The 21,391-nt window shown below is 38.1% G+C and overlaps 1 protein-coding gene across 1 annotated transcript in view; it reads left to right on the top strand.

Annotated features, from left to right (window-relative positions):
• Window positions 1–21,391, top strand: part of LOC133842887 (protein sax-3) — a 56,842-nt gene extending 35,451 nt beyond the window's left edge. The window contains exons 4-14 of the mRNA XM_062276184.1: window positions 1,972–2,274; window positions 2,344–2,484; window positions 4,461–4,592; window positions 5,560–6,497; window positions 7,349–7,468; window positions 7,548–7,968; window positions 12,512–12,607; window positions 12,683–12,929; window positions 12,994–13,157; window positions 15,770–16,031; window positions 19,415–21,391. Of these exons, the coding sequence (XP_062132168.1) occupies window positions 1,972–2,274; window positions 2,344–2,484; window positions 4,461–4,592; window positions 5,560–6,497; window positions 7,349–7,468; window positions 7,548–7,968; window positions 12,512–12,607; window positions 12,683–12,929; window positions 12,994–13,157; window positions 15,770–16,031; window positions 19,415–20,552 (3,962 nt within the window). The 3' untranslated portion in view covers window positions 20,553–21,391. The remainder of the gene's footprint in view (window positions 1–1,971; window positions 2,275–2,343; window positions 2,485–4,460; window positions 4,593–5,559; window positions 6,498–7,348; window positions 7,469–7,547; window positions 7,969–12,511; window positions 12,608–12,682; window positions 12,930–12,993; window positions 13,158–15,769; window positions 16,032–19,414) is intronic.

Here is a 21,391-nt window from a genome sequence, read left to right as displayed (position 1 = left end):
TTTAAGCAAATTGTTTCCTCAAAGCTCTCCTAATAAATTTGTAAAATATTCTTCTACATTTTATTAAAGAACAAAAAAAAACAACTATCTAAAATTAAAATAAATTCACAGTAAGTTTAACCTTGTTAGTTTAGGGTTGAAATTCGAAAAAAGTTAAAGTTGTCAAGCTAAAATAAAACTACACTTTTCAGCTTTCCAGTGTATTTTTGCCTTTTGAGGTTGCGGCTTTTAAGTGCTCATTAAATAAAATACACAATAGGCACAAGTCCGAAACGAAAAAAAGACATTTACTGACATTGATCGATTGACGTTGCACATTTTCAGCTAATGAACTTTTGTGGCTTGCATTCAGTTTCAGTTTTTTCGGAAACTTTTTTTTGATACCCTCAACTGCATTGCATGTCCAGTTTTAGTTCCTGTTTCCGCCATAGACGACGTGTTAGCCACGTCACTTTCTAATTAATAAAATAAAGCACTCGCAGAAATGTTTTGTAATTGATACAAACACAAAATAAAGTCAGTCTCTCTTTCTCTTGTTGTATTTTTGGGGCTGCTTTGGCGCGTTGCCAACGGCTGTTCCCAAGCAGATTAATTAATAATAAGCACAAAAAGGATTTTCAATTTGTGCTCCAGTCCTTGAACTCATTTAAAGGGTTTATCAACTTTTGGCATTTGATAGTCTTCACCTTGTTTATCCTTCATCTTTATCAAACATTCTGACTGAAAGTTAAGCATAAGGTAATATGCCAATTCAATGTAGATTGTAGATTGTCTGTGCACAGTTGCTTTGTTGCCTTTGGCAGCAACTGAAGCGCATTATGCGTCTGCCTCAAGTGCAGTTCGCATTTGGCATTCAACATTTTGATACCCTGTAGAGAGGATAACTTAGTTAGGGAAGTCCTAGCCAGGCATAAAAGCAAACAAATCATAGAAAATCGCAAAACGGTATGTAAAAAATGTTATTTCATTGAAATGTTTAAGAAATATATTGTTGATAGAAAGGGAAAGTTACTTGCCAACTTATGCCAAGTTGGGAGTAGTTTATATCGCTTTATATCAGAAAATCATAAATATTATTCATAAATGTATTAAATAAGGATTTCAAATAACAATTCATTGAAGTGCTTCTGCAAAATAATGCCAGACAATTCTGAAACTATTTTTAAAATATATTTCTGATTTAATTAGAAGAGTAATAATGAGAAAGATTAGAAATTGAATCATGTAGAAAATTTGAAAAAAAAAAATGTAATTTAATTTGTCCGTTTCTATAAAAAAATGTTCAAACTAGTAAAGAACATTTCTGGCTTCAATTTGTATTTTAAGAAGTAAATTGCAGACAATCTAAAAAGCATTTCACATACAATTGAGTTAAGCAGCTTGTTTAAAATAATTGCAGACAAATTTTATACAATTTCTATATTTTATAAACATTTTATTGAGCTAAAAAATTCTAAACAAACTTCTTAAGGTGAACAATTCAGCTCTTCACATTGCCAATTTTCAATTAGTGGATATCTTCCCGTTCAGCAGCCATAGCTCAAGTGTTTCTTACATTTTTCAATTTCTGTTTTGAGCAATAAAAATGCGAAATACGCATTGCAAATGGCAAAGCTTATTAATATTGCAGCAGATGCAGCTCAAAGCGCCCTGGACAGGCATCATTATCAAGCTTTTTATTGGCATATCGGGCAGAAGTTGTAGAAGGGGGCAAAGTAGGGGAGGGAGAAGCGAAAGAGATTTCAAATGGCAGACGCATTAAATATGAAGAATACTCAAAGCAGCAGCCACTTGGTCAATGGCAAAAAGGGATGAATCAAGCAAGTTTCGTTTCACCTGAGTGTTGCCTTACTTCACTTCACTTCACTTCACTTCTCCTCTTTGCCCTTTCATTCGACAGTTATTAATATTGAATCAATCGAAGCTTAGCTCTCTACATTTCTCCATCTCTTCGTCCTCTTTCTCCAACAGTTTTGCGAGATGAATTTCGACTGGAACCGCAAAACACTCGAGTTGCCCAAGGCGAGGTGGCATTGATGGAATGCGGTGCACCGCGTGGCTCACCAGAGCCGCAAATCTCTTGGCGCAAGAATGGACAAACATTGAATCTGAATGGCGCTGGCAACAGCGGCAACAACAAGCGCATTCGCATCGTCGATGGCGGCAATTTGGCCATACAGGATGCCCGTCAATCGGATGATGGGCGTTACCAGTGTGTGGTCAAGAACGTTGTTGGCACTCGCGAATCCGCAACAGCTTTTCTCAAAGTGCACGGTAAGCTACAGAAGAGGAAGATAACTCTTTACTACTCTTAGACCTCATTTCAATATCCTTCTTTTACAGTTCGTCCTTTTCTCATACGTGGTCCGCAGAATCAAACAGCGGTTGTTGGCAGCTCGGTTGTGTTTCAGTGTCGCATCGGCGGCGATCCTCTGCCGGATGTGTTGTGGCGACGCACCGCCTCCGGCGGCAATATGCCTCTGCGTAAGTATCAACATCAACATCAAGCATCAAGCATCCATCTCATGGTCAATTAACCGGAAGTGCTTCGTCTGCCATTTTGTTAGTTTTTCCATTTCAAATGAAATTTAAGCTTTCTGTTTACCATATTTGCATTCAACTCCCCCGCTCTCACTCCCCTCCACAGTAAAGGGGACAAAAATGAACGGCACACACACGGACTGCAAACAAAGTACAACAACAACAACAACACACACAGAGCAAAAAAAAAAGTTTACTTTCTGCGGTTGCTTTGGCCTTTGGCCTGTGGCTTTTCATGTTTCAACTGTCAGCATTTCAACTGCAAATACACTCAGCGAAATAGTCTACAAAGAGAACTGCAAATAGTTGATGCAGATTCTGTATAAAATATTAATTTCAGTTACATTCTTTAGTTGCTAGTTTTCAAGTGATAATCTTTCCTCATTTAGCATCTCTATAAGAAAAAAAGTTATAAAGAAACTTTATTCGCATTCTCTCTTTATAAGGAATTCCTTGGCTACTTTTTCTTTAATTTAAAGGAATTACACAAAGACAAAGTTCATTGTCAATAAATGACTGCTTTAAGATAGTTTTTTCCTCAATTTAAGATTGTATTTTAAGATCAAAGCGAAGGATATTCAAAATTAAAAATTTTATATATATAATAGGGGCACACTTACTTAAGTATGTAAACAAATTTCTACAAAAATTTGATACTCAAGCAGACTTTTAAAATAACACAAGTTTTTTTGATATTTGATGGTCTTTTTTGGTTTTAAAGAAAACTTTGATAGTACTGCATATATTAAAGTTTCTTTCTGTTGAAATTCTTACCAAATTTTATACACTTTAGCGTAAGCATTTATAGAAAATTTTTCGCCAAGTTTCTTTTACTTTTTATTACCTTTAAAGTTCTCTGTAATAAGAAGAACTTTTTAGATTATTTCAATAAAATGTTAACACCTTGATTAGGCAACATTTCATGCAATCGATTTCTCTATTTACGACCAATTTGTATCTCAACTAAACATCTCAATTAGACATTTTGCACTGTGTAATAAACACCTACGTTGTCAGAGGCTGCGCTGCTAACTGTTATAGTTAGTCTGTTATTATCGTTGTTGTTGTTGTTGTTAGTGTGGTTGGCAGCTCAAACCACTGTCGAGGGGCGGGCGGGTGCAGGGGCAGCGTCCAACTGGGCAAACACAACTGTAACTTTTAATTCCGTTAATTGCCAATCTCTGTTGGCAGCAATCAACAATTTTGCTTGCACAACACTCGACTGAGTCGACTCGACTCGTCTCCACTGTTGCAATGTTGTCCTTCAGACAGGACGCACCCTCTGCCAAATGCAACCCACACACACACACACAGTCAATTGTGGTGTGTGTGTGTGTGAGTGTAACTAGACAAACCCACGCAAAAGCTAGTTACGCTTCTTTAAACTGCCCTCGCAGCCGTAAAAGAAAATACGTTCCGGGGGGAGGAGAAAAAAACATTTGCTCTGCTTTGGGCTAAACTTTTGTTAAGCAAACAATTGGCACAGTGGCCACTGAAGAAGAAGAAGAAGAGCAACAACAACACATTTAAAGGATATTTCGCAGCGAGGCAACCGAGCAAAAAGAAAGCAAAGTTGTTGTTGTTCTGCTCTCTCGTTGTCTTCAAAATCTCTTATTGTAAGGTGCCACGCCCCCTCTCGAACTGCTTGGCTTACTAAGCTGTGGTTATTTGACTTGCTTCCCCCCCCCAGCCCTCGCACAAACCTCTCTATCACTCTTGGCCATTTTTACGCTACTTGAACTACTAACGAAGTAGAAGCAAAAGACGAAGACGAAGAAAACGTTGTGTGCGCTTTCGTTGCTCGCTTTATTTTCTTTCTTTCTTACTTTTTTGCAATACTCACATGAATCTCTCACTCAACTAACTCAACCTCCCTTCTCCTCCTCTTTTCTCTCTCCACACTCTTTTTTCGACTGCAGGTCGTGTGCACATACTTGAGGACCGCAGTCTGAAGCTGGACGACGTCACGCTCGAGGACATGGGCGAATACAGTTGTGAGGCGGACAATGCGGTCGGCTCAATTACGGCCACGGGCATTCTCACCGTCCACGGTAAGTTAATTGCTCAACCTCACAGCCACTTGACCGTCTGTCTAAATTCTATTCAACTAAATAAAATTTATTTTGCGATTTTTGTTATTGGGTTAAAATGTTAGAAAACAACGTATTAATTTTTCATCAAAATTAAACCATATAAAATTATACATTTTTATTCTACCACATAAAAGTTATTATGTCTTTAGAATTGAAATTTTTTGGGTAAAATTTATACACATACATTATATACATATGTTCATACATCTATTTTTTGTTTAATTTTCTTTAAAAAATAGCTTTATCTTTTCAATAAGAAATTATAGTAAAATGAATAATTATTTCACAAATTATAACAATTTATAATATAAACGTAACTTGATGATTTTTTTTTGTAAAAGTTTAACAATTTTCACAACAATTTTAAAATTCAAGAATTTTAATAAAAACTTTAAAATGAAAAAAATGTAATACAAATTTTAAAATTAAGAAAATATAATAGAAATTTTAAGAACCAAAGGACATTTAAAAAATCAATTCAATCCACAAAGTTAAACAACTTTTGTGTTATTTCCAAAGAAAAAGTTGAAGATTAACATTTAAATTTAAAATTTAGTTTCATTTTAATTGAAAAATATTTTTCAATATTTTTTTTTTTCAATTTAATTTAAAAAATAAAATGTAGTTTCAATTTAATTGAACAAAAGTACATTTTCTTTTTTCTCAAATTCATTTTAAATAATATAAATAGAACAAAAATAAATGTTGATTTTCTATATGTACTATATATGAGATGCTATTAGCTCTCAATTGAATTATCAATTCGAGTTATTCTAATTAAAATGTAACATTTGAATATAAAATTGCATTTCAATAGTTCACCAGCTTATTATCTTAGTTATTTTTTTAAAAGAGTCCACTTATTATTTTCAATTCCCTCATCTAACAAAATTTTTCTCTCTCGCATTTCCCCCCACTTCCTTAGCACCTCCGAAATTCATCACACGCCCCAAGAACCAGCTGGTGGAGATCGGCGACGAGGTGCTCTTCGAGTGCCAGGCCAGCGGTCATCCCCGCCCCACCCTCTACTGGTCCGTCGAAGGCAACAGCTCGCTGCTGCTGCCCGGCTATCGCGATGGCCGCCTCGAGGTGACCCTAACACCCGAGGGTCGCTCGGTGCTGTCGATAGCGCGATTTGCACGCGAAGATTCGGGCAAAGTGGTGGTGTGCAATGCCCTCAATGCGGTGGGCAGTGTCAGCAGTCGAACGGTGGTGAGTGTGGACACACAGTTCGAGCTGCCGCCACCGATAATTGAGCAGGGTCCGGTCAATCAGACGTTGCCCGTGAAATCGATTGTGGTGCTACCGTGCCGCACATTAGGCACACCGGCTCCACAGATCTCGTGGTATCTGGATGGCATACCCATCGATGTGCAGGACCACGAGCGACGCAATCTCTCCGATGCCGGCACCCTGACCATTTCCGATCTGCAGCGCCACGAGGACGAAGGCTTGTACACCTGTGTGGCCAGCAATCGCAATGGCAAATCCTCGTGGAGCGGTTACCTTCGTCTCGACACTCCAACGAATCCCAACATTAAGTTCTATCGCGCACCCGAGTTGTCCACGTATCCTGGACCACCAGGTAAACCACAGCTGGTGGAGAAGGGCGAGGATTCAGTCACATTGAGCTGGACGCGCAGCAACAAAGTTGGCGCCTCCAGTTTGGTTGGCTATGTGGTCGAAATGTTTGGCAAGAACGAGACCGATGGCTGGGTGGCAGTCGGCACTCGCATTCAGAATACAACGTACACACAACTCGGTCTGGTGCCGGGTGTCAATTATTTCTTTTTGATACGCGCCGAGAACTCACACGGACTCTCGCTGCCCAGCCCCATGTCGGAACCCATTGCCGTGGGCACGGTAAGTCAATAAATAATATTTATGGAATTTACATATCCAGAATATATAGTTAAAAATTTTCAATACCTTAGTGGCAATTGCAAGTTTAACTAACAGTCAAAGAAAGACACTCTCCTTAAAGTAAATCAATTCTTCGTCTAAGAATATTACTGACTTCTGTCTGTTCGCGTCTTAAAAGTTCTCATACTTAAAGACTATCACAAATATAAATATCAAATTTGTTAGCAGTAATCGATAATAGATGTTAAAACCAAAAACAAAATTGCTTCAGCTTAAAAAAGGTTTATATCTTAATCAAAAGACATTTTTCTGTCTGGCTGTCTGTCCGCATCTTAAAAGTCTGCGAACTCAGAGAATACAGAAAATATAAACATTAAATTTGCTAGAAACCGTATAACAGCCAAAAGAAAGTTGCTGTAGCTTAAACAAGTTGATCATTTCTTCATTTAACCATATTTTTCAAGTTCGATCCTCCTGCTGTCTGTCTGTCCGCTTTTTAAAACACGTACAACTCAAAGAGCAGCAAAGCTAGAGCTACTAAATTTGTTGATTATGTTGATTTGTTAAACACGCAGTAAAAATTTATTAAACAATCTAGCCACATCTATAACAACCCTCAAAAATGTTTAAAAACCAGTTACAAGCTAAATTTACAAATTAAAAAGTTTAAGCATAGTTAAATATCTTATATTATTAATAATAATATTATTATAGTTTTAAGAATTTATTATATTAAGAACACGATTTTTAAGACGAATGTTCTCGATTTTAGAACTTGGTCTTTTTTTCCAATACTACTTTCCTGCTAATTTCCGCACCAACTTTAATCTAATTCTTGTGTGTGTTTGCAGCGCTATTTCAACAGCGGTCTGGATCTGAGCGAAGCACGCGCCAGTCTGTTGTCTGGCGATGTGGTGGAACTCACCAATGCCAGCGTTGTGGACTCGACCAGCATGAAGCTCACTTGGCAGGTAAGCAACGAAAGAGCTCCCCGAAAAAACCATTCGATTCAAACTCATTGCCTGCTATTTCTCGCTCTTGTCTATGCAGATCATCAATGGCAAATACGTCGAGGGCTTCTACATCTATGCCAGGCAGTTGCCCAATCCCATTGCAAACAATGCGCTGCCCGTCACCGTCAATACCAATCCGCTGTTGGGTGCCACATCAGCATCAGCTACAGCTTCTGCCTCGGCTTCCGCATCGGCATTGATTTCGACAAAACCAAATATTGCCGCTGCCGGGAAACGTGATGCAATGGAATCCACACAGCAGCAGCAACGGCAATCGCTGGCCACGTTGTTTAGCAGCAAATATCGCATGCTAACGATACTCAATGGTGGCGGCGCCTCATCCTGCACCCTCACCGGCCTCCTGCAGTATACGCTCTATGAATTTTTCATTGTGCCATTTTACAAATCCGTTGAGGGCAAACCTTCAAATTCGCGCCTCGCTCGCACCCTCGAAGATGGTAAGTAAACACACACACACACATATGTATATATAAGGAAGGAGTTTTGCTCCTTTTGATGTAATATTTATGCTAGGGCAAAAACATACTCGTAGGCAAATATAAGTTCAGAGTTTTACTTGATTTAAAGTCTGTTTACGCCACGGCGTCTAATGAACCAGTCAGATTCAACAAACCATATAAATACCTTCACAACAACCACAAAAAAAAAACGAAAAAAAGTAAAACAACTACAGTCTAGTGTGCTTGACTGTAAGATACCCGATAGTCATTGCGAATGTGAATTAAAATATACCAAATTAATATACCACAAAAATACTACATATTGTGAAGAAAAGCAAAACAGTTCGGTATTAATTTTGAAATATATCAAATTAACATACCGCAAAAATACTGAAAATTTACCAAAGGTTATATTTGGTATATTGATACTACGTTAAAATTGTCAGATTGTCAAAATAACAAAAATACTAAAAATATGCCAAAGACAATATTTGGTATACTGCATTCACAATATACCATAAAATGCAAAATATACCAGATTGTCAGTCAAAGCAGCTTACATACGGACATGGCTATACACCTAATTAATATACCGCAAAAATACTAAAAATATATCAACGGCTATATTTGGTATATTGATGTACTACATACAGAATATACCGCAAAAATACTAAAAATATGCCAAAGGCTATCACATGGCTATATCGTGTCGTATGTTGACGCTGATCAGGAATATATGTACTGTATGTATATACTGTCTAAGGTCGGAGATGCCTTCTTCTGCCTGGTACATATGTATATTTCCTGCAGGCACAAAGTTATAATACCCTTCTCCCATATGGGTAGCGGGTATAAAAAATTGCCACCCTAGAGCGGGGGTAGTTTGCTGTTTTGTGACAAATGCGCGGGGCGTGGAGGAGGACATTGCAACAATAAACCAATTCAATAAAAGGATATAAATGCCTTCGACATTGCCTCCTTGGCCCAGCTGCCAGATGCGGGTTCCAATAATCGCATATAATTCCAAGGGTCGCATAAAGAACACATTCAGGAAAAGGGGGCTGCAACTTTACGAATCTGGCGAAATGGAATTTATGTCAATCATCGGGAAATGGCGGAAAACAAAAATAAAAATAAAAAAGCGAAATAAGCGAATCAAAACGGATATCGCCAGGATATGCGTGCGACACGTAGCGATTGCGAAGGCAAACGTGAAGGAGGCGCCTCAACTCATGTGTGGCATTATTGATGCCACAAGCAACGCAGGTGAAAGCACGAAAAAAAGGATGCTTTCTGTGTGGCCACAAATGATTCGATAGGGGCTTAAGGTGCGCTCAAGGATCATTTGAAGCTGCCAGAAAGGGGTAGAGAGTAAACACTAAGTACGAAGTGTAATTTAGGTAGAGAAAGAACTGACTAAGCAATTCAGGTTCTTAGCGAAAAACACAATAGAGACTAGAACTAGAATATTCTTTTATCGTTATCGACTAGAATTTCCTTAACTTAAGCAATTAAATTAGATCTCAAAGCAGCTTCATTAAATTGATCCTAAGCCAGCAACTAAAAATCTTTAAGCTTCCTCAACTATATAAAAGCTTCTTATTCAAAAATTTCTCTCCCAAAAGAGTCGTCATATTGGCAGTTTTTTTTTTATTTAAAAAAAAAAAATTCTTTGACTCAGCACTTTAGGTCCTTAAATGAAAATACAATTGGCATAGAATAAAAAGACATTTCTTGCTGAAACCAAAACTTGAATTTTCTAGTATTCTTATATATTATCAAACTTAAGAACATCTCAAAAACAGCTGCATTAAGACAACAATATATATATTTGAGACAACCAAAATATCTTTAAACTATGCTTTTTTTTCAAAATTTTCTCAGCTAAAAGTTTTTTCTTCTTATTGACAGTTTAGCTCTCAACAAAGCAGCTATATACTTTATATTATCAGCTGGCAAAACTCTTTTCGGATTACTGAGCTCCTCTTAGTTGGTCTCTTGAGTAAGACACATGCTTGTTTTCCATAGATGCCACCTGATAAGACTGTCCTCGAAAATATTTCAACAGATACACGTACTTTTTCTAGCATTTCTTGCTATGGTTTATTCTTTTTACTTCTCGTTGGCAAAATGCAAAAATGCCAACTCAACAGTCGAAACTTTGCAGACAGGTTTATCACTTCATTTTATCACCCAAAAACTTCCCAAAAAAAAAATAATATAAAAAAGAAGAGCACATAAACAGAGAGCAGTTCTCAATGAGGCGACTTTTAGAAAAATAATTAAATATAAAAAGCAAAACAGAAGCGAAAGGACACCAAAAGCGACAGGAATTTTACAGGCAGGAAAATATCTGTCAACGCAGTAGTAAACATAGCGAAAGAGATAGCATAGGTAGAACGAGAGAGAGAGAGAGAGAGAGAGCGAAAGACCGTGCCACAAATAAGTCAACAAACTGTGTGGCAGCTGCATTATATAAAATGCACAAACGTTGCCCGCGTTGCAGTCACCAAAAGGAAGAGGCGGAGACAAAATTCAGGAGTCTGTCACAGTCGCTGCTTTTGGCTCTTCAAATCAAAACTCATTTCGTATGCATCACATTTCCACTTGCGCGTCTGACTTTTGCTGACAGCAGCAACAACAATAGCTAAAGTATTATGAGCAACAGTCAGTGGAGGAACAACAACAACAAATACATAAGCAGCAACAACAACAACTCAAAGAAATTGCCAACGCAATTGTGTAAAGATAAACAACAATTATTGCTGCTGCTGCGTGACGCAGTCTCTAAGTTCTATCTCTTTCCGCCTCTCTCTCACTGTTTGTTAATCCCTTTCTTTTTCAATTCTTTCACCTGCTTGCTGCACAGTGGTTCCAAAACAGCTGCAGCGCCTTGCAAATGCAAATTTCATGTGTGTTTGTTCATCCTGTGAAGGCAAATGCCACACAGGAAGCATTCGGCACAGCTCCTTGAGCTACAGCGGAAGTGGGCACAAAACTGCAGCAAAATAACAAGTTTTAAAGGGAACGATTAGCTTATACCCTGCAAGAAAGTAAAGACTTTAACTTAAAGCAAATTTTAATATATAACGTAGATAATTATTGATGTGGAAAAAAACAAGTAAAGAAACAGTTCCTCAAATTTTGAGTTACGTAAAAATGTAAATTAATGCTCCTAACGTCGAATTATCTTTTAAAGTAGAAAAGTCTAGCCAAGAGCCAAGTTTATTAAAGCCAACGACTAGCTAATACCCTGTAATAAAGAAAAGGCTGTAACTTAAAGAAAATTTGATGAAGAAATTTTTGAAGAAACAAAAATATCAGACATCTAACTCTGAGAATATAGAATATTATTTATTCTAATAAATATTTCTATTTTACAATTAGTGTAGAAATGTATAGTCAATCATAGCAAAACAAACAACTTATAGTCAAATGTAGCATGAACTATATAGAAGACCAAAAAAAGTATAGAAATACGTTGTGCAATTTCTTATAAAAAGAAAAAAAAATGAAAGTTCTCTGCCACACTGCAAACTCAGATAATTTCACCAATTGATATCGTCTACTCTCATTTAACTGATAAATCTTAGCATTGCTTAGCCCTTTGATACAGACATTTGGCATTCTGGCCAATTGGTTTTTGGCAAATGCAACGTGCAACACATTTGAACGAGTCGAGAGAGAGTAGAGAGCGAAAACGCCTCGAGGTCGTATATGCCACATAATGGCAGCTACGTGTTAAGCGCGTCATCAGCCACGTCTCAAAATAGAAGAAGTGGAAGCAGCAACAACAGGAAAAAGAAAACAAGATAGATATGAAACAAAAAGAAAGCAGAGGGAAATCCCTCTAGAAGTACAGACAAAAGCCTGACAAGCACTTTAGCATGTCGCAGAACAAAGCCAAAATAGAAAGGAGCGATGAGCTGAGAGATGAGAAAGAGAGAGAGAGAGAGAGAAAGCGATGTCAGGCTACTCACGACTCCCCAAGTATTGCTAACCCCATAAACATACCATATATAGAGGGATGTCTACCTAGCTGCACCTATTTAGAGAGACGTTTGCTTTTGACTGTCGCGCTGTTTTTGTTTCGCATTCGCACGTGTGTTTATTTAAAGAAATTGCTTCAACCAGACACAGACACAGACACTGAAAAAATTTACAGACAAAGAAAAAAAAAAAACAACCGGAGCAGGGAGAAGGAAATAAATAAACAAATGAAGATGAGCTTTTGAAGTGCGCGCAGCACAAAACGTGAGTTGCACACACTTGATGATGCCAGCCAGCCTCCAGCTGATGCTTCCTTCTAAAAATATAACTCATACCGCGTGTGTGTCACACTCGAGTAGTAGAAGACGATGATAACCCGGAAACTGTTGGCCAACTACAAACTAAATGGCAATTAATTAGCGTGGCTGTGAAACTGTCTCATTAGACCTTTGTTTGCCAGCTGCCATCTGTGCCAGCTGATGGCAATCAAAAACGCATCTCAACTCGAAACCTAAAACAACTTTTGTTTTCTCTCTGTTCAATTTTTCAGTGCCCAACGATGCGCCATTTGGCATGGAAGCGATACTCTTGAATGCCTCCGCCGTGTTCTTGAAATGGAAAGCACCCGAAATGAAGGAACAACATGGTAAGTTTGGGAAACCTTTTCCACTAATTTCGAACCCTTTGTTAACCTCGTTTTTTCCTCTCTCTCTTCTGTCAGGTCAATTGCTTTACTATCACGTCATTGTGCGTGGCATTGATACAGCTCACAATTTCTCGCGTATTCTAACAAATGTCACTATCGATGCTGCTTCGCCGACACTTGTGTTGGCCAATCTCACAGAGGGCGTTATGTACACGGTGGGCGTGGCAGCGGGCAATAATGCAGGCATTGGACCGTATTGTGTGCCTGCTACGTTGCGTCTTGATCCGGTAACCAAACGTCTCGATCCGTTCATCAATCAGCGGTAAGTTAAAGTAACTTGATTAAAATGTGTAAATAATAATTTCGAAATTCCTTTTTTTGATTAGTTATCCCATCAATCCGGAGCATGTGAATGATGTGCTGACACAACCGTGGTTCATCATTTTACTCGGCGCCATTTTGGCCATCATGATGTTGTCCTTTGGTGCCATGGTCTTTGTGAAGCGAAAGCACATGATGATGAAACAGTCTGCGCTGAATACGATGCGAGGTGAGTACGGGAAAGGGAAAGGGTGAAGGGTAAAGAGAGTTGCCATCCGTTGTGGGCAGCTAGTGGCGCTTCCTTCCTCGTGGCATTTGCATATATAAATAACGCTAATTTTGCATTGTTAGAGACACACACACACACACAACTCCCACACACAGCACCGCACAACAAAATAGGTGCGAATAAATATTTTAGCAGCACGAATTTTCGTGCTGGGCGCACATAATAGAAATTAACATTTTGCACGTCGCTCTCCCCTCCCTTTTTGCCTCACTCTCGACTCCAATTATGCATTTAGTTTTGTGTGCATTATTAACCAACAAGTTGGCTGCACCGAGTGTGTCCCCGGCATGTTTCGACTCCCAGACCTTGTGGTCTAATTGAAATTAGCAGCATTACGAGAGGAGTGTATTGAGTGAGGAGTAGAACGGACAAGGGGAAGAGGAAAGAGCAGCGGGGTTCTCTCTACTCTACCGAAATTGTGTGGCACGTTGCTGCTTAGGCTTTTTGGTTTAGCAGTAAACGCTTTTCAGGGCTTGTGGCAGACCCCCAACAACTATAAATTCAGCAACATATAGTCAACTTGGGAAGGGGAAATCTAAATGGCATTCACATTGAAATTGGATAAAATCAATTAGTTGTGATATGTGTGTGTTGATTCGATAATGACAGCGCTTGTTAAGTTACGAAAGCAGTTGATAGGAAATTCAAGTGTATTTAAAGTGAAGTGCAAATTTGGGGAGAATATTTAAACTATGCCTATTAAAGTGTATTTAAATTGAAGTGAAAAGTAGCATATAATAGAGAACTAAAAGCTTTCGAACTTAAATATATTGAAATAGAAGTGAGATGTAGTTTAAAATATTTAAATTGACTAAATTTCAAATAACGTTAATTGAAGTGTAGTTAAAGAAACTGAAAATCAGTCGGATATATTTAATCTGTGCTTATTGCAATTAAAGTAAATTGAAGTCAAGTTAGAGGAAGTTCAGCTACATAAATTTGTATAAAAAGGAAATTGAAATGTTTTCAAAAACAAATGAAAAATGAAAAAGAATAAAGAAATTAAACTGCAAGAATTTTATGGAAATTTATTTGTTCTGATTAATTTGATTTATTATTAATTAGTTAGCAGACTTGATTCTTAAATCTAATGAAATGATTGGGAAAATTTGTTGTTTAATTATTTAGTTCATCAATTTTAACTTCATAGCATATTCTTTCTTATCAAAAATTCAAAATTATTTACGAAATTTAATATTGTTTCTATTGTATTATCACTTTACCGAAATTTATCCCTTGTCATTATTAAATACCATCACAAAGTAAAACTTTTCAACAATATGTTGACACATACTTAAGTTAACAAAAACTATTTGAATGCATTTTTTTTTTTTGATGTGCTGCTCAAGAAACTCATAAAAAAGTGGCGCTCACTCCATTAAAAAACAAAAGCAAAATTCATGTGAAAGAGAATTGAAAACAATGCTCGTTAAGCTCTAGCCGCGTGTCCGTTATTTTCAATTTCTATAGTTCACAATATAGTTGTAATCCCATTTTTTTGCTGCTGCTGTTGCCTTTGCTTTTTCAACTTCGCGAATTGTTGAACAAGCCACAGCTAACCGACAATTTAAACAACTGCAAAGCAAAGCAAAAAAAAAAAAAGTATTGCATATTCATAGGGGCCAACATAAACTAAGCAGGGAAAAGCGCAAGGCACCTGAACGAGAACGACAGCCATAGACAATAAAAGTCCGAGCGGGCGAGCGAGCGCAAAAAACCAGCAACAACAATAAGGTGAACAACAATAGCCCATAAAATAGTCGACTGATGTGCAGTTATAACCCGGGGACAGTTTAATTGGTGCATTTTTTATGCGATACTTATTTATTTTTCATTCAGCGCGAAAGTATGCAACACATTTTGTGTTGTTGGAGCAGGCGGGGGCGACAACTGGAAAATTGACAATAATTTATTTGATTTTTCACCGTGTGTGTGTGTGTGTGTGTGTGTGGAAAGCATTTCAGCCTGCAACTCCACAATTCCATAATATTATTTTAATGCGTTGAATTTATAGCCACTGCAGCGCGACATTTAAAATCCCAAAAGCCAGCGAAAAACACTTTCGCTGTCATTTCGCCAACTTTTTTTTTTTAAGGAATTTAAAAAAATATTGTCTCCGGTGGGCAAAATAAATCATATTAAATGCAATTTGATTATGTAGCTTCAAATTTAAAAATAGATCCATTTTTGCTAATGCTTCCGCTAAAAAAAGCTAAATATAACAACCATAGTTCACATTTTTTTATATGAGAGAATAAATTTAAAAAAAAATTATATAAATATGTTGTTGGCATATTTTTTACATTTCATTAATATATTTATTTTTTATTTATTGTTTTTGAACAACATAAAAATAAATAATGGTAGCTAAAGTCTTTAAGGATTTGACGTTTTTGGGAACATCTAAGCGACAGTTTTGTATTTTTGTTAATTTCCGGCAACAATTCATTTGATTCGCAATTTGTTGCAAAACATTTAATTGCTCTGTCTCATCATGCCCCACACTAACTTTGTCTCTGTATTCTCTCTCTCTCTCTCTGTCTCACCTGTAGGCAATCACACCAGCGACGTGCTCAAAATGCCGAGTCTATCGACGCGAAATGGCAACGGCTACTGGCTGGACGCCTCCACCGGTGGCATGGTGTGGCGCACCTCGCCCAGCGGCGACACCCTCGACATGCAGAAGGATCACATCGCCGACTATGCGCCCGTCTGTGGTGCAAATGCAGGCGCTGGTGTTGCCTCCGGCAGCGGCGCCAACGGCAGCAACATCGATGATATTCATGGACACGCCAGCGAACGCAACCATCAGCGGTAAGTTTACTTGTTTTTTTTTTCTTTTTTTGCATCTGTATTTGCAACAAACCAGGAACAAAAAAAAAAATAGTCGAATTTAACTGGGGACCCACTCAAAAGCGACGACAATAAAAATTCACCAAACTGTGAAATTGCATTTTTCTGGCGCGTCGAAAAATTTTCGTAGCATTTTCAGTTTTTTTTTTTTTGGGCTTGGCTTGGCTTTTTACTGTCTTTGTTTTTGTGCGGCGCCAACAAAATCAAGTTAGAAATGGAGATGTTGGCGCGGTATTTATTTTGATTTTTTGGTGTGTACAGGCAGTGGACACACCTCCCAATGGACACTTTTACAGAGTGGCTGCATAGTTTTTTGGTCCAGCTCCCAGTTGGCACAAATGTAATTATCGCAGCGACGTTACAAAAACTTTAACTGGGGACAGCTTTAAATGTTGAGAAAAAGTATTTCAGTACTTGTGTTGAAGAAATTCCATTAATAAGTTGTATTTTACTTTCGTAAAATGTGTTGTTGTGGTACTTTATTTTACTGTATCAACTACTTAATAAATCAAAGTCAGAATTCGTTAGTCGCAAAAAATATTGCATACTTATTTGGGCTCTAACCGAAATATGTTTTAAATTTGTTTAATGCTTATGGCATTTTTGTAATTTATTTATGCACAACAAAATGTCCAGTGGAATGGTTAATCAAAACAAGGCTGCATTTGGCAAGCAATTGGCCAGGCATTGGCTAATTTATTTGTCTGGCCAATCGAGAATCACAGGGAACAATAATTGTTTGCGTTTTGCAGATGCATAGCATAGCAATGGGCAAATGTTTGTGCAGTTCTCGTAGCTGAAATTGCCAAAACCGTAATTGTTATTTATTTTGTGGCCAATTTAATGCCAGCCACAAAAGCTGCAAATTAGTCCGAAGAGGCAGGAAAGCTCATCGAGTTGTATTTTTTGTGTGCTTGCTAAAGTGCTATTAAATAATTCAATAATTTTTCACATAATAAATGCTTTAAAATCGCTGCTCAAAATTCTTTTCTATTCGGCATGCGACAAGTGTTTAAGCTCTTGTAATAATTTCCTATCAATTTATCCTATCAATGTTAAATCACAGACGACAAATCAATGCCAGTTCAGCTGCTGCTGTTGCTGCTGTCTACCAAATGGCAATTAAATGCCAATCAAGCGCAAAAAGCTGAAGAGTCGACATACAAAACACATATAAAAATAATGAAAGAATTTATATAAATTTGTTGTGCACAATTTTCATGCATATTTTAAAATATATGTGTGATTTTTTCCATCGCGCGACTTCTGTGTATATAAATTTTGTGCCGAGATAATTATAATTATTTTTGCACACTTAATTAGTCATTAAAAACTCGAATTGAAAATTGTGCAGAGAAGAGCAAGAGCTCAACGCAAATATTAATATAAAATAATTGCAACAAAATAGTGCGCGAAAACTCCAATAATAATAACAATAATAATAACAATAAAAGTAATCACATTTTAATGAATATCATATGTGTGCAGAAAAACGCAATGCAATTTCCCCCCAATTTATAACGACTTCTGAATTCACTTTAAATGTACCCTTTAAAAGTTGCAGCAAATAATTGAGAGTTCTGTTCAAATTAGCCGTGTGTAACAAGTTTCATGCACATAAAATGTGTACGCTTTGAGCTGCCAGGTTTTTCCCCCTCTAGAGGTAAGCTTTTTACTGCTATTTAGTTTTACTTTTTGCATAGTTTCCACTGACATTTAACCTGCTCTGGCTCTTCAATGCTGGTTGCGAGCATTTCCCTTCGCCAAAATGAAAACTCATTAAAGGCATTAAAAGCGTATTTTGAAATGCACGCACTGAAGTTTTTTTCTTCACCATGGCAACTCCATCAATACGTCGTATATCTTCTGCTTTCGTTTCTTTTTTTTTCGCTTGTCAGCTTTTGGCTGCATTTTCGTTCACGTTTTTTTCCCTCGCGAACTGCTGCTTAATCCGCTTTCAGTATTTAAATACGAAAATGATGCTAAAAAATTCGTGTGTGGGTGGCCATTTTACACCTTTTAATACCACGACATCGGGTGAATTAATTGGGAAAAGGGTATCTTGAGTGTTTAAGCAGAGATACAAAGAATATGACAGATACCGAAAAAAATAAAGCTTGATTTATGGTTTGAATTTTAAATGTTGAATATTGCAAAACAAAAAAGATTAGATAATAAGGGTTGTAATGAGTTTGTTTAGTGTGAGTTTATATATACATATATACCAATAAACTGATTTTCTGTTTATGGGCACAAATACTTTAAGCTACTAAATGCTATATTTTATAGTAATTGGTATTTTAACACATTAACTTTTCATCCTACAAAAATAAATTATACAAAATACTAAAAATACTATATTTGGTATTTTTATGTACACTTTCAATTCTAATTAATACCAAATACTAAAATATACTAAATACTATATTTGGTAATATTTGGTATATTAATCTTTCAACTTTTCATCACACAAACTAAAATAGACGAAATACTATAGTTGATAGTATTTGGTATTTTAATGTACCAACATCTCATTCTACCAACTAAATTCTATAATATACTAAATATTGTTTGGTATTTTAATATATCAACTTTTCATTTTACAAACTAAATGATACTAAATAGTAAAATATACTAAATACTACATTTAGTTGGGATCAGCAATACTACATTTGATAGTATTTAGTATGTTAATATATCACCTTTTTCTCACACAAATTTATTTCAGCATTTGACAGGGTATTTCTTTAGTCTCGCACTTAATTAATTTCACTATTTTACGCGACTATTTTTGCTTGTTAATTTATTTGAGTGCGTAAAGCAGATCCTTCGCTTAGTTGCAGCTGCTGATTGGAGTTATCTTTGCTTAGAGCCAGATCCATTTGCACCACATTAGAGAGCTGCTGAAGCGCTTTTACCTCAGCTGCAGGTGTAAATATGTAAAATATTAAATCCGAAATAAATTTCATTTTTACACATGAGCACGCGCTCAGCCAACTGCGAGTGTGTGTGTCAGCGTATGTGTGTGTGTGCGTGTGTGTGGATCCATGCACGGATCTGGTTCCGGCCGGACTAAAAACGAAATGCAAATTTCCGTCTGTGGCGTGTAGACCGCACGCCATAAATTCCATTTCTCCACCTCGTTTTTGACCAAATTTATAACCGAAAAATGGGCAGCTGAAAAATTTGTTTTGGCTGCGCTTCGACCACACTTTTTCCCCCTTTCCAACCTCTCCAATTACCTCAATGCGGGCGTGGGAATTTTTGTAATAAACAGGCAACAGCAATAACTGAATTTTTTTTTGTACTCATTTTGTGTTTTTGTTTTATCTCTTCATTTGCAGCTACGTGGGCGAATATTCCAACATACCAACGGACTATGCTGAGGTGTCCAGCTTTGGCAAGGCGCCCAGCGAATATGGACGTCATGGCAATGCTTCACCAGCGCCATATGCCACCTCAGCCATCCTCAATCCCGGTCAACAGCAGCAGCAGCAACAACATCAGCAGCAGCAGCAGCAACCGCGTTATCAGCAACGTCCAGGCCCAGCGGCAATGCCCGGTTCCTATGGCATGCAGCGACCCATGCATCCGCATTACCAGCATCAACAGCAGCAGCAGCAACAACAGTCGCCACATCAGCAGCAACAGTTACAGCAGCCGCATTCCAGCGCCAACATCTATCAGCAAATGTCAACGACAGGCGAGATCTATCCGAGCAACACGAATGGTGCTCGCTCCGTCTATTCGGATCAGTATTATTATCCCAAGGACAAGCACATGCACATGCACATCACCGAGAATAAGCTGAGCAACTGTCACACGTACGAGGCAGCGCCCAATGGACATCAGCAGCAACAGCAGCAGCAGCAACCATCCTCCACAACTGGCAGCAATTCATCGCAATTTGCCAGCGTGCGACGTCAACAGTTGCCACACGGTTGCAGCATTGGCAGAGACAGCGCACGCTTTAAGGTGCAACCTCAGGCAGCACAGCATGTGGATCAAACACTTGCCACCAAGAGCCAGCAACAACAACAGCATCAGAATTTGCTCGACTTGGATGGTTCGTCCTTCTGCTACAATGGTCTGGCTGATTCAGGTTGCGGTGGCTCGCCTTCGCCCATGGCCATGCTGATGTCCCATGACGATGATCAGGCGCTTTATCACACGGCCGACGGTGATCTGGACGACATGGAGCGGCTGTATGTCAAGGTAGATGATCAACAACAACCCTCGCAACAGCAGCAACAGTTGCTGCCCCTTGTGCCACATTCGCAGCAGCATCCACAGACGCTGGAAACGCAATCGTGGCGTGGACAATCGACACGCGGCAGTCGCAAGGCGCATGTGGAGGAACCTTTGGCCAAGGAGGCCAACGAACTGATCTATGCACCCGGGAGTGTGGCCAGCGAGCGCAGTCTGTTGAGCAACTCGGGCAGCGGCAGCAGCAGTCATCAGCAGCCTTGCCACAATGTCTGACCTCTGGCCACAGCGGGCAATCAGTTGCCAGTGCCAGGAGGAGGTGGTGGACAGCTTTCCACGCAAGCGCAGGAGCAGCTGTATGCGCGGGAAGTGAGGGAATTGCTTGCTTGGTGTGAGCGATTCAACAATGGCGGGGCAGAGAATTTCGAGTAAGAGTTGAGAAGACACGGGGCGTATACGTAACACACACAGAGTACCGAAAGCTGAGTTAAAGCAAGCGAAATTAATCCAAAAGCAATAGAAAAGTATGCGAAACCATTTAAGCAAGCGAAATTAATCCAAAAGCAATAGAAAGGTATCCGTTTAACCAATAATAATTAATCCAAAAGCAAAAAAGAAAATATGCGAAACCATTTAAAATAGTTGAATGCAAGCCTAATTTAACCGAAAATCAATAAAAAGGATGCACAACAATTCGAAGCTGTCCTTAAAACACATTTAAATCAGTTAAAGCCAGCAACATAAATCGAAAAGCAATTAAAATAGCTTTCATCCACTTCAAATGCCCTCAAAGGCTTTCAAAATTGTTGGCTGAGCTTTAATGAGCTTGGCAAGCTTTTTAGCGAGATTTTTCTAGGTGCTTTTAATCCATTCGAGTTCCGCTTATCTTTCGCAAACTTCTATATGTGACTAAGACTGAAACCAAACTGCTTGCGACTATTTTAAAAAGCGAAATTCAATTGTTTCTTACTCATAAAGGTTTCGTGCTTCAACTACTCAAAAAGCAGAGTTCATAAAACAAAACAAAAAAGAATAACAAATGTGTGCCAATCAAAGTGGCGATTGGTTCTATGCTAGTGATAGACTTATTAAAAAAACCAAAAAAAGAAAAGAAA

The sequence above is a fragment of the Drosophila sulfurigaster genome, chromosome 2L, assembly GCF_023558435.1.
Source record: "Drosophila sulfurigaster albostrigata strain 15112-1811.04 chromosome 2L, ASM2355843v2, whole genome shotgun sequence".
Taxonomy (NCBI): domain Eukaryota; kingdom Metazoa; phylum Arthropoda; class Insecta; order Diptera; family Drosophilidae; genus Drosophila; species Drosophila sulfurigaster.
The sequence above is the reverse complement of the archived record's forward strand: the minus strand, read 5'-3'. Positions and strand labels throughout refer to the sequence as shown.